General features: G+C 26.8%; 1 protein-coding gene and 1 long non-coding RNA gene across 2 annotated transcripts in view; one reads left to right on the forward strand and one right to left on the reverse strand.

Moving 5' to 3' along the window:
• The window catches only part of LOC122530087 (transient receptor potential cation channel subfamily V member 4), a 104,087-nt gene that overhangs the window by 67,035 nt on the left and 22,522 nt on the right, over window positions 1-14,530 (forward strand). Inside the window, exons 7-9 of the mRNA XM_043656746.1 lie at window positions 3,414-3,575; window positions 5,389-5,583; window positions 7,076-7,185. Of these exons, the coding sequence (XP_043512681.1) occupies window positions 3,414-3,575; window positions 5,389-5,583; window positions 7,076-7,185 (467 nt within the window). The remainder of the gene's footprint in view (window positions 1-3,413; window positions 3,576-5,388; window positions 5,584-7,075; window positions 7,186-14,530) is intronic.
• Window positions 2,678-3,434, reverse strand: LOC122530092. Its single transcript, XR_006306910.1, has 3 exons — window positions 3,157-3,434; window positions 2,915-3,065; window positions 2,678-2,769 (listed from the first exon to the last, which is right to left on the reverse strand). It is a non-coding gene; the product is annotated as an uncharacterized LOC122530092 (long non-coding RNA).

Here is a 14,530-nt window from a genome sequence, read left to right on the forward strand (position 1 = left end):
ATTGATATTTTTACATAAAATACTGATAATTCCTATCTTATAAAGAAGAAAGTTTTATTGACTTGTAATTTCTATAATAATTATACAGTTATTCGATAAAAGTTGCAGATGTAAAAATTTTCATACACAGAGTTACATAAGAAAAGAAAGATATTAATCTAATTTCTCAAGTATAAAATAAAAATCATGCATTTATTACATGAACCTCTAATGACATGAAACTCATGCTCGAAAGAAAGTGAAAAGCAAAATACTTTCGGTCGTATCACAGATCGCCATTTTCCTTTTGAAATAAAAGGCAACGTAGTTTCTGCCTTCGCAATCGTCCGCAAATGTAAATATTTCCCAATCCACTGAGCTGCTGCAACAAAACGAATTATCAAGGAAAATTTCCGTTTTCCACGTCATCCGTTGAAAACGAAAGAACGAGATGGTTTGAAAGAAGATAAATAAAGTGGAAGAATAATTCTTTGATACCACCGGTACAACAATATCACGAAAGAAGTGTTCCTCCGGTTCCACGAAAATTCAATTTTCAAGTACCAAGGGGTTCTCAGCCATGCTTGAACGAGATTGACGTACTGTAAACAAGAGCTGCGAGAAAAAAATCGTCCTCCTATCCCGGGTTGAGAATACCGTGCGCGAAAATTTCATTTTTAATGTAACGATCGCGGTACGTGCGATTCCCCAGGTACGTGCAAAGCGACCCAAGGGGCGAGGAGCAACGTTTCCTCCCCCCTCGTTCGGGGGATCGATAGATCGCGAGTTGCGAGCCGGGCACGCACATTGGGGAAAAATTGGTTCGCCTCGCGGCGTGGTTTTCGTGCGTTTCAATTAATCGAATTTCACCGATGAAATATCAAGACAATTCGGAACGCGTGCACTGTATCCGCGGCTAATTGAATTACATTCAACGAAAGGCCTGCTAGAAAATAACGCGCTACGCCGCGTTTTTCTCACCGAGATCTCGTGTATCTTTCGAGTAATTAACGAATCGATTATATACCGCCCAACGACGAGAGGGGAGGGAATTTCTGTGAAACGGAAGAAATGGATGGAATATTTGTCTATGAGTTTGATAAAAAAAAGAAAAGAAATATGGGTAGAAATTAGGGAATTTTTTTTTTTATAAGTATTTGAATTGAGACACTGAAAAATTAAGAAGATCGATATTTTTGTGCATTCGATTATTTCGACACCTTCTTTTGGTACATTTGGGTGATACTCTGTAATTAATCTTTTTAACACTTTTAATAACAAAATATGTCGTCAGAGTTGCAATTGATATTTATTTTCAGAGTATTTGAAAAATAAGCTTTGCCTTATAATTATTAAACGATAATTATGCATTCAATAAATCGCCATTCAATTTGGAAGATGCGTACGGGTATTTATAGTTTTGAATATAGTTGTTGCGGATAAAAATCCGTGAAACAAATGATCATAACGTTAGACAAAACTAGAATATGTAAGATAATGTAAAATTATTTTCAGAGAATTTGAGAAATAATCTTTGCCTTATAATTATTGAGTTAATTAATTTTTTTAAACATTTTTAATAAGAAAATATGTCGCCAGAGTTGCAATTGATATTTATTTTCAGAGTATTTGAAAAATAAGCCTTGCCTTATAATTATTAAATGATAATTATGCATTCAATGAATCACCATTCAATTTGGAAGATGCGTACGGGTATTTATAGTTTTGAATATAGTTGTTGCGGATAAAAATCCGTGAAACAAATGATCATAACGTTAGACAAAACTAGAATATATAAGATAATGTAAAATTGAACGTGAATGTAGAATTTATGTGAATTTTATGTAAAACGAAATAGAAATTTAGTTCATTTATTGTCAATAAGGAAATTTAAATCAAATTTTCTTTATTAGTTTTTTTACTATTGTGTCAATTTGACACAATAACAATGTAAAATTGAACGTCTATACCTGAATGTAGAATTTATGTGAATTTTATATAAAACGAAACAAAAAATTTAGTCTATATACTGTTAATAAAAAATTTAAATCAAATTTTCATTATAAGTATTAATTTTTTTTTACTATTGTGTCAATTTGATATCAAGAGACAAATTAAGTTAGAAAAATGAGTGCTAAGGGTTAATAATAAGAGTTAAGTTTGAAAACATTTAAAACAGTAAAACAGTTATAGTATATCGTCTAGGTTTCTTTATTATACATTGTTTATCCTATTTCAGTATAGACTTAATTTTCGCAAATTGAAAACACAAATTTCAAAAACACACTTTTTTTTAAATCTCTTGCAAAACTACATTGAGTTAATATAAAAAATTCAAAACATTAATATTATAATAAATAGCATAAATTCTTTTTTAGATACCGTCAAGTTTTAATTAAATACTATATCTGTTGAAAATATGTAGATACATATGGAGAGCTCAGAAACCAATGTAATTAACTTTTTATTAAAAACAACTTATGCTATATAAAGACAATTGTATTGTCAAAATCTTCAGTTGATGAAAAATGTTTAGTCATTATAATATAATCATTTTAACTCAATATGATCATTTCAAATTGTTCCATTGACTGTTGATTTTGGCAATGGAAATATATTTATATAGTACAAGTCATTTTTAATGGAAAAATGATTGACTGGATTTTGAGAGTAGTAACTCATAAATTTATTTCACTATCTAAATATGTATGACGGCGATAGTCGTCATTTGTGTCAATAAATTATATAAAACATGTTATAATCTTGAGAAGTCACATGCATAAACACAACCTGCAAAACAATTTAAAAAATTGATGATCATAGGAAAATAAGATAATGTAATCTTTTTAAAGGTATGACATAAAATGACAAAAAATTGAAAATTACGAAACATCAGAAAATTATGACATCAATTTAATTGCAGCGAGTAGATAACCTGGCAGAGCCGTCGTGTTTTTCGCTTTATGAAACGAAATGGTCTACATTAATCTTGAATTTCAATCACGGATCGTCTGTTCTCGTTTGCGCGAATAATATTATATTTTTCCGTCTATTTCGCTATTTTCCGCGGTGTTTCCTTTTCTCCTCTTCCTTAAAAATAGAAACAAAACAGGAACGGTGTAATTAAAGATTTTACACCGTGCCAACACTGCTACTAGCATCTGTAGACATAGCCACATTTATAAAACGTAGAATGCCCGCTAAAAATTGTTGCTCGGTTTCACAGTTGGTCTAACAAGTCGTCGAATTAAACACGCGAAGCCAGCAGAAGAACCGGCTGGATTTCCACTGAAAAATCCATGGCCGTGCAAGTTTTGCTTGCGGCACGATTATTTTTATCGATCCGCTGCACCGTGTCGCGGTGTCGCGTTACCAAGTCATTCGAGCGTGTTGGAAATGATACCAATAACGAGGCAAACGATTGTTCGTTTCAGTATACGGACCTCGGCTACACGACCTACCCTAATTTATCGAAGATGGTGTTCGCCATATTCATGGTTTTGGTACCCATACTGCTGTTGAACATGCTGATCGCGATGATGGGCAACACTTACGCGCACGTGATCGAACAGAGCGAAAAGGAATGGGTGAAGCAAGTAAATGTTTGCACAGCCATACAAGTATAATTAATCGGTGATTTCATGGATCAACGTGTCATGTTGTTTGTTTAACCACTTGCGCTGGCAACTGATTGCGGACCATAACGAGTGACCGAACCGTATGCAATAATTCGTCGCTTTCTTTCTGAACTCGTCGGTACGATATCGCTGGATAGAAATTATCGAGAAGTAATAAATTTATCATTTGTTTCGCCTATTTTGTATTTTACTTAACTGTACTTAAAACTGGGAAAATATTACAAATTTTGGAACAAAAGAAAGTTGTCGACGTGCGTGGCACGTCATTCCAGCGCAAGAGGTTAATCTTTGGTTTATACAGGGGAGCAAACTTCGACTACGTGTTACTGAGGTCAAATTTATGAAGAAAGTTCATATAAACTTATGTCCGAAAATGCTATTGAAAAGATATAAGCGTTCAAAGATTTATGGATAAAATTCGTGTTACAATTCGTTGTACAGAATCGTATACGTATTACAAATTCTCAATAAGATTATCGTTTACATGTCCTGACCTATGGCATCAAGATCTCTATCATCATAATGGAAGAAATCAGATTAATTTAATTTAATTTAACGCCTCTCGACTTCTATTCACGGAGTCATGCGAAAGAGTTGATTTATAAAAATACGATAGAAACAGAAGGATCAACTTTGGGAATGTATTCAAAATGCATTTACTATTATTTCGAATGCAAATGGAATATTTGAAAGAGTTGGACAATCACTAATTCGACGAATGGAAGCTTGCATTCTTGCAGAAGGAGGAATTTTCGAGCATTTCTTATAACTGTCACAATAAATCATAAATATCTTTGAAAGCTTACATCTTTTCAATAAAGCATCTTCGGACATAATTTTATCTGAACTATTTTCATCTATTTGACTTCAGTAACACGTACATAGTCTAAGTTTGGTCCTAACCTTTTTGTATATGTATTATTACAATACTGTAAAGTTGTCGTACAAGTGGGATTGTGTCGTATATTTATTTTCATTATAAATTAGAAATTGATTAATACTTGGAGAACGTACTTTGAGAGTTGAGGGAACAGAATAAAATTGGTATTATATTCTATACTTAAGTTCTGTGATCTGAAAATTTTGTGAAAGTCTAGCCTAGCAAAGTATGAAAATAGTCTCGAAAAATTGAATTGAAATTAATATTGCAGTTCTTGAATAAAATCGTACTTTCATAATTAATAAAAATTATTATCAGGATACTTTTATATAATAATTTACTAACTGATAATATGAATAAAGCAATAAATTCTAATCCCTATTGCATACAATTTGCGAGATTGGAAAATTTTACTTCGAATAAGATTAGTTGTTCGTAATTTTTGAAATTCATTTACTAATACGTTTCCTTAAATTTTATTCATCATATTGACAAACATGTTGCTATCATGTAAGAAACTTTATTAACAATAAAGTCAATTTGTAACTTATAAAATTTATCTCAATTATACAAGAAAGCCTAAAAATGAAATTCTTTCAAAATAGTAACAAAAGAGAATTTTCTTTTACAACTACATATGTACCTTCACTAAAACTCAGCGAAAAGACAGAATTTAACAAAGAATTTAATAAAAATCTTACTTTGAATACCAGTTTTGACATACATTTTATTTATTTGTATATTTTATTATTTATTTTAAATTTAATCGTTAATTAGAAGCTTAAGATGAAATGCCAGACAAATTTAAAAAGTGTCCACATTTGTGTTAGATTTTAATATTAATTAATATTAAATAATATTAATATTATTTAATTAATTAATCGGTTGCAGTGGGCAAAAATCGTAGTGTCACTGGAGCGTGCAGTCTCGCAGAAGGATGCGCAGAATTATTTGCAAGAATACAGTATTAAATTGGGACCTGGAGATGACAACAATCCTGCTTCAGAGCAGCGTGGTGTTCTGGTTATTAAAAGTAAATCAAAAACCAAAGCAAAGCAACGCAAAGGTGCGGTGGCTAATTGGAAGGTGATGTATTTCCCTCTTTCATTTCTTTTCCTCGTTCGCACGAATACGTAATTGTGTATACTTTGATTGATTCTATACGAATGTAGCCGATTTTTAATCAACTGTTTCTTGTGTATTGTCTTCTCTGTCTTCTATATTAATTTCCATTTGAATTAACTAATGTTTACAACTATTTCTAAACTTCGCATGTACGAAATGATATTCATTATTTTTCATAACATGTTTGGGCTAAAAAAATATAAATAAAATTGTAGTAAGTTAAATTAAAATACGATCATGACTATTAATTCGAAGGAAATTTCAAAATAATAAATTAATTTTTGAATATCACGCTTTGCTCACTCATTTATTAATTTAAAATAGATATTAATTGAAAACTATTAATAATCAGTTATAAGAATAAAAATTGTCAATTAATTCAAAGAAATTCTTTCGTCTGTACAGTAATTAATAAGTGGTCTATTTAATTATGCTTTAGTTATAGAAAAAGCCAATAATTTAATTTGTCAAGATCGAACAATGGTTTATAAACATTTTTATATTAATGATATTTGGAAGATCGTATTTTAAATACATATTCAAAATATAAATATTTTTTTATGCTTGATAGAACATATTTGCATATAATAGTGTCAAGTAAGAATGATTCTGGAAAATTCATATAATTTATAATTTTGTTTATTTATCATTTATTTTATTTACATGGAAGATATAATAAAATTACTATAAAATTATTATTCAACAAAAGTTAATTATAATTTAAATATCTTCAAAAACTTTCTCTTTTTATAAAAATTTAAACAAAAACTTTCTCTTTTTATAAAAATAACATTTACAAACTTTATTTTTTGTATACATCCATTGTCGCTAACGATATATTTTTCATAATTACTGATTTATTTATATTATAAATTTATTAATAATTTGTATCATATTTAAGCTAACTGAAATTTATATAATCGCTAATTCCGTAAATAAAGAATATTTCAATCAAAAACGATCCTGTTAACTTATTAAACTGGCTTAAAAAAAAAAGAAGAAATAACTAACAATTTACTTGAAAATATTATATGCAATAATAACAATTAAAACTATATATATATTGTAGCGAATATTTCTTAAAGTCGTAGTTTATTATATTGTGTAAATATAATGTTATGTAGCTGAATTTTACATAATTTTTTTATTATAAAATAGAAATAGTAATTTTTAAAAATACTTTATTTATTTATTTATTTATTAAGTAGCAAGCGAATAAAATAAAAATGTGCCTTTTTTGAAATTCACGATTTCATAAAATTCAGTGAACTCATGAGGGATTAATATTATGGAATTTTTATGAAATTATGGTAAAAGGATTAATTTAGTTTGCATCATCAGTATTAATTTAGTTTGCAACTTTCTTCTCGTAGAATTTATAATCTAATTCCTTTTATTGTGTTATTTTTAATTTAACTTTTTTATGTCTGATTTTCCTGCCTTTTATTTACAGCGTGTAGGCAAAGTGACGATAAATGAATTGAAAAAGCGTGGCATCACAGGGGAGGAGTTGCGTCGAATTATGTGGGGCCGTGCGTCTTTTTCTACCCCTGTCAGAATAAGGTAATGTCAATTCTAATAATATCATATATTCATTGTTATTATCATTATTAGAAATACATAAAAATATGTATATCAAAAATATATAAAATGTCTCAAGTAAGATATTTATTACAACGCATAATAAATAAAATGAATTTCTGTTTCTTTAGTAGTTACAAATTGTAAGAATTTAAAAATATATATTAAGAAATTTAAAAATGCACAAAAATCATTATACATTAAGAAATTTAAAAATGCACAAAAATCATTATATATTAAGAAATTTAAAAATACATAAAAATCATTATATAATAAGAAATTAAAAAATGTATAAAAATCACTATACATTAAGAAACTTAAAAATGCATAAAAATCATTATATAGTAAGAAATTTAAAAATGCATAAAAATCATTATATTTTAAAAATTTAAAAATGCATAAAAATCACTATACATTAAGAAATTTAAAAATGCGTAAAAATCATTATATATTAAGAAATTTAAAAATGCATAAAAATCATTATATATTGAGAAATTTAAAAATACATAAAAATCATTATATATTGAGAAATTTAAAAATACATAAAAATCTTTAAGTATATCAAATATTAAGAAAAAAGTAACTTATACAAAATTTAGATAACTGATTAGTATTAAATAATTGATTCTTTAACGACGATTCTTGAGGCATGCACTATGTAGACTTGACTTAATATGCTCGATATATCTTGATCGATACATCGTTAATTTTTAAATTATTTCTCATTAAATTAATAATTTCAATGTTAAACAATAATTCAGTGAATGTCAATCAATTAAATTTAATATCAATCGTTCGATAAGGACTATTTGAGCAAGTTGAAATGCAATTGAGCACAAGAAAGAAATCTTTTGAAATTTTAAAATTTTCGTCACTGGGAATAAATTTGTAAAAATCGTCCTATATAAAACGTATTAATAGAACACGACAGAATTGACGTTGGACCTGTGGGACTGAATTTGCAAGACGTCAAGGTTACGGAATCCGATATTAACATCAGTAAACGTGTTGCATTCGATACTGACAATATTGGGGATGTGACATGTGATTCGACAAACTATGATCTCGCAGAGCATGATATTGGCGACCACAATGCTTGACAAACCCGTCACTATGAATTATCCTCTCATGTTACGTTAAAGGCACTAGAATTTGTACGAATCTGTGCTAATGATTCTAATATCAAGCGAAACGATATTTAAAATTTAAAGAATCCCAAGGATTTTAGGTAGTTAAATTATGTTGTACATGATTCATATCAAAAATAATGAAACTATTCTGTCTGCTCTATAGCTTAAATTGATAACTTTAATAAAATAACTATTATAGAAATATAATCATTGAATTGTTGAAATAATTTATATTGTCATCAGTCATATAAAAGTGAAAAAATTTTTTCTTCTCTAAATAAAATTCATATGTAATAATATCAGTTGCAGTATATTTTTGTTTTGCATAAATTGCTCAATTTAATAAGTATTGAGTTTATTCCATTTTTATTCATAATGCTCTATGATTTATTTGTATTTAACTTCATTTGACTTTTCCAAAATTAAAATCTAAGATCATTGTCTTTGTATGACTGAGAATATTTAAAAAATTGTAGCTGGCCAAATGAAAATTCTCTAAACTGAAGACTTTCAGTAATAAACAAAAATCAATTTTCGATTACTTTGATTCTTAATCCTTAAATAGTAATATTATTATATTACTATAATATTACATTACATAATATTTATAATATAGCAATAACTATAAATTATAAAAATTTCAATTGTAGATTTTATTCTATATTTTACATTCTCTTTGATAGTAATAAATTTTAGTAATAAAATTATTTTATTAATAAAATTAAAGATTTTAGTAATAAAATTAAATCAAACTAAAAATTTCAAAATTAATGTATAAACCAATTAAAATTTAAAAATAAAAAATATAATCCGAGAAAGTTTTTATTATAAGTCACGCTTCTTTAAAAATAAAGAATACGGATAAAATATAATTATAAAAATTTGTATTACATACATACTCTAATAAAATTGCAGGATAATAAAAATTTCTTGATTGTTGGTACGCTATTATTAAACGCTAGTAAATATTTAGATTTAAGAATTAAATTTAAATTGTCGCTAATATTAAAAAAATACTATAACAGATATTGAATTTCAAAATCATTTCTGTTTTATAATAATTTCTTTCCAAAAATGATTTGACATTTATATCTTTTATCCTTTTATCTTTATTTATATCTTATATCTTTGATAATTTTCCGATATGAAAAAACCCAGTTGCAGATAGTAATAAAATTACGTTTGTTTTCATAATTCGAGCGTGACCGTATTAAGTATGGTATTACAGAATCAAAAGTATGATATTATGTGCCATTAAGGTTAAGAGCTCGTCTGTGAAACTGAATATTAGCGGAATAAGAAAATTTAATGTTGGAAGCTTTGAAACGGTGGTACCCTGAAGTCTTTACAAAATCACAACACGCTTTGCCGAAGACTACCGAGATCACAAAACATAATACTCAACGTTGTCATGTCATTGTCATCGCCCACATAGGAGACATAGAGCTGCAGGATTAGGAGACTAAATAGTAGATCTCGGAAGACTTCTCATGTATAGAGTTTCTGAGATTACAGAAATCGATACAGTCTAACGTCTCAAGAAACGCTGACCCTGATGCTACAATCAAAATTCAAGATACACTAAATTAGAAAAATAGTAGATCATTTAGTAAATTTCTATGGTTACATTAATTCATAATGTTTTTGATAAACATGGATTAGTTAGCAATAATTAGCAGAACTAAGGGAAACACTTCAAAAAGAACAACGAAAATTTAAATTGAAATTTTTAAAAAGCTCAACTGTGCTTATAAGTTCAAATTTGTATCGTGCAAAGATATTTAAATGGAAAAATCAATGTTGAATGAGTAAGCACTTCGATTTCTACATATTGAAAAGTTATAATTGATTGCAACAAGGCGTATTTCTTTTCGGTATCTTGTATTATATAACTTTTAGAAGTACAGAGAAAAATGAATAATATTTGGGCTTTGAATAGAAATAATTTAATTACCTTCATCTCATTGGACTCATGATTTACTTTATCAAACTATTTTTTTAGAAGTTATTTAAAATCGCAAATATATAGGGTCTAAAAATCATAAATACGTTGGTTTCATTTTCTTTCATAATTAAACGGTATTTCACAATTATATGATTTTTCTACATACATCATTTATATTTATACAGTTTCTTTTACACCTAAGTTTTATTCCAAATTAAACGTTCTGTTTACAGTTGCACGATAAAACAATTCAATTAAAAATAATTGAAATATAATTAAAGATTAATTGAATAATGTTAATGGAAATATTTCTATGTGTGAAAGTTTAATTGAGGAAGGACTACAATTAGCTGGTAAATTAGAACGTCGTTTCATTGCAAGTGATTCTAATATTGAATGATCTACACGATTTCAAAGTAATTTAAAAAAAATTATATAATTATATAATAATGGAAAGTTACGAAAAGAAGAAATGAGAGTGATGTCATTGCAACTGGCACAAAATAAAATACCGATTTCTTAGAGATACCAATTTTTTTACGGATTTCTTAGAAGAAGATACTAATTCCTTTTTCCATTTTCTTTGTCATTAACTTTTCTTGACATGATTTTATTTTACACAGTACGGATTTACATAAAACGAGATCCAGATATATTTCAAAATTAACTGTCTATTGATACTTATAAAAATAAAAACGCCATAGATGAAAGTAGTAAAATAAAATCTCGTTAATATTATACTATGAGTGAAGACTTAATAATTTGTAATTCAACAACAAATTGTATATTTTAGTAATTAATATTTAATACATTATATACAATATGTATAGTATGTATATATACATAATACATAATACATATTTGTATATTACGTATATATATATATTGTATATATAATGTATATTAATATACAATTATATTATATTATATATAATTACATTAATATATATATATATAATAAATATATATTATATATAAGAAAACGCAAGGATAATATTCACACTGTCCTTGCTTTTAATGTACAGATTTTATAAAATTAAAATATTTCCTGAACTAATAGTTTGTCGACACAAGTAGCTTAATCCTTTCTTTTTTTTTATAGAGAATAGAAAAATATATCGAGTAATGTATAAAGAAATATAGGATTCAATTTCAAAAAATTAACTTAACCCCTTGAAATCTGCCAGCTATAAACATCGAATTACTACCCCCATAACATATAACAAGACTTGTCTGAAACATTTTTTCAAATAATGAGTGATTTAAAAGATTAAAATTGATATGGTATTGATTAAAAAATTATTATTGTCAAAAGATTGGAATTGGTATATATTAATTATTAAAATAATATTATTAATGTAGATTAATAATCAGTTGTAGGAACTAGTTTTAATGGATACACAAATGCTTAATTTTATTAACGAGGACAACGACGGATGTTTAACAAAATTTTAAATTACAATTTTGTTTCTTGGAAACGAGTTCATCTGTGTATTTAGTTTTTTTTTTTTTTTGTACACGCATTTAATTTTTATTTATTCGAACGTTACTTTTTATTTTCAAAACTTAAAAGAATAATTGTATATAGAGATTAAATTGTTTTTCATGAAAATAATAACTATTCAATTCTTCATGAGTCCATGAATTTACAGAAATTTCCAATTCAATGTTGCCAATTTATTCCGAATGAAATAGGTTTTATGCAATTTTTCCATGAAACGAAAGAGAATAAAATTAAAAAAAAAAAGTTGAAAAGCAATAATTAAAGACTAAGGAAAACAGTTTAAAACTCAAGAACAATGAAATTTAAATAGAAATTTTTAAAAAGCGTCTCAATTATGTTTATATAAATTACATTACTTAAAAAAAGAATTATTTCTCAAATCGTGATATAACCAAAAGAGTGATTCTACATGGAAAAAAAAATCGAAATTAAAGAATAAAATTTTTTCATTTAAGACTTTGTTTTCGAGAAAATCGAATATAAATATCTATCAATTATATTTGAGTTCTGGACTTTAAACAATTAATAAAGAATTAACAGGTTATTCTACGCGCAAAAATAACTCTAATGTGTAGAATAAAATTTTTTTGTATGATGTTTCATTTTCGAGAAAATCAAGTTTGAAAAATCATTAACCAAGGCAATTTTTAACGAGACATATTCAAAGTTCATTTTCTTGAAAATGAAATTTTAAATGAAGAAATATTATTCCACATTTTTGACATATTTTTGCACGTGGAAATATCTTCTGTCAATTATTATAAGCATTTTTATCCAATCCACAATCAGCTGAACTCAAGTGTAATTAGTAAATTTTCAAATTCGAGTTTTTCGAAAGTGAAACATCAAATGAGAAAGTTTAATTTCTTTCTTCTAAACTTATCTTTTTTCAATTTTATCACCTTTTATTACTCTTTTTTCGGTTGTAACATAATTTCGAAAACATTCTGTGTATTAAACCATTACAACATTATAAACCTGAATGAAATGAAAATAGATTTGTATTGTCAAGATATATTTAATACTTATTATTAGTCTCATGGCTAGAAGAATATTAAAAAATATTAAAATATAAATTTGTTTTTTTAATAATTTTTTTAAAATTAAAAAATAATTTTTTTCATAAAGATTGTAAACATAAAGTTATATCATTTGAACGCCATTAATATTATCAAGCATCAATAGCAAGTAGATATTTTCATATAAAATTACATATATAATTTCAAGACTTTTAACGTTATAACGTGAATTTAGGATATTGCTCAGCATAGGATCACCTTCGCGTAATTAAATCAATATTATTGTCAAAATTTTACAGGCCATTTGTTGAAATTACCAATGCTAATGAATTAATTATTCATGTAACAGCAACAAATTTGATAATAATGTAGATAAATTTCTGCAAATGAATTTTGCAAATTATAAATCAACCAACTGTCTTATTCGACTTAAAATCGTAATAACTGATATACAACTTATTAATTTGTTAAATTTTAGTTTTAAAATTATTATATGGAATAATTAGGACTGGATTTTTTATTTTTAAGTTAATATTTACATTGTATTGCATAATTATGAAATATACTAGTTTTAATAAAAATTCATACAGTTTTAATAGCACTCGATATCAGACGATTGTTATTAATAACATTTTGCATCGGATCATAATTGTAATGGTATCAGATTTTGTCGAAGAATAGAAATTAGTTTGGCACCAAATCTTAGTTATCGAGATATAGTAATAACTTGATGTTCGAACTTTTTAAAATTACAGAACTAAGATGATCGAACGAAATGACTTTAGATGGACTTTTAACGTCCGTAAGGCGTTGAGAATATAGAAGCTTCAATACTCGAAACTTCACGCGTTTATGTTACGTAGAAAGCATTATGAATTATAACATAAAGGGCGAATGTAATTCGATATATCAGCAATTTGACGTGCAAACAAAATGAAGTTATTTTTCTCCTTAGGACCAACGTCAGTATTCCTCGAAATACAATTTATCTATGTATATAAAATTCATGCATATTCTATTAAATTCCAATCGTTATTTCTAATTTAAATATTCAGTGAAATTTTAAACGCAGTTCATGAATTTTCAAAATATCGTATCCGGCCCCGTTTGAATATCATTTTAATACAATGAATCACATTAGTATTCAGATACCATAGTGTCCGAGAGATTGTTGCTGTTCGTGTTCACTATACTGTATTATGTGACTTGTTATTTTATTTACTTAATCTATATGGACGTGACAAATGATAAACCAAATAATGCTCAAGTTTGACATCGCAGAAATATTTCCATATGTAACATACGCATGATTTATATAAAGTACTTTCGATCCGGTTGTACAACTGGAAAGCAGGGATCGAAAAAGTTAAGGAACTTTTAAATGGATTCTATTGGAAACATGGATCGTAGAACTTTTTCGAAAAATGTTCTTACATTACGAGTCCCGACGAGAACAGATAAATAAATGTTCTTAAAAATAAATGTTTCAGACAAACTTGTAACATAAAAATTTATCTGTCGGAGGAACAGATAATTCGTGAATTGTACGCGAATATAAAAATGGATTTTTAATTAAATGTTCTAAAATAACTTGTTTTCTGGAACGTTTATTATACAAATTCTAAAATATCTATTTCACGTGAACGTTATTTAAAAGCGTTCTCAATTGTATGCGTAACATTTTTTTTCTATAAAAATTCTACAAAGACAGATTTTTTTTTTATATGAA

The sequence above is a fragment of the Frieseomelitta varia genome, unplaced genomic scaffold, assembly GCF_011392965.1.
Source record: "Frieseomelitta varia isolate USP_RPSP 00005682 unplaced genomic scaffold, Fvar_1.2 scaffold_326, whole genome shotgun sequence".
In the NCBI taxonomy this organism is placed as follows: Eukaryota; Metazoa; Arthropoda; class Insecta; order Hymenoptera; family Apidae; genus Frieseomelitta; species Frieseomelitta varia.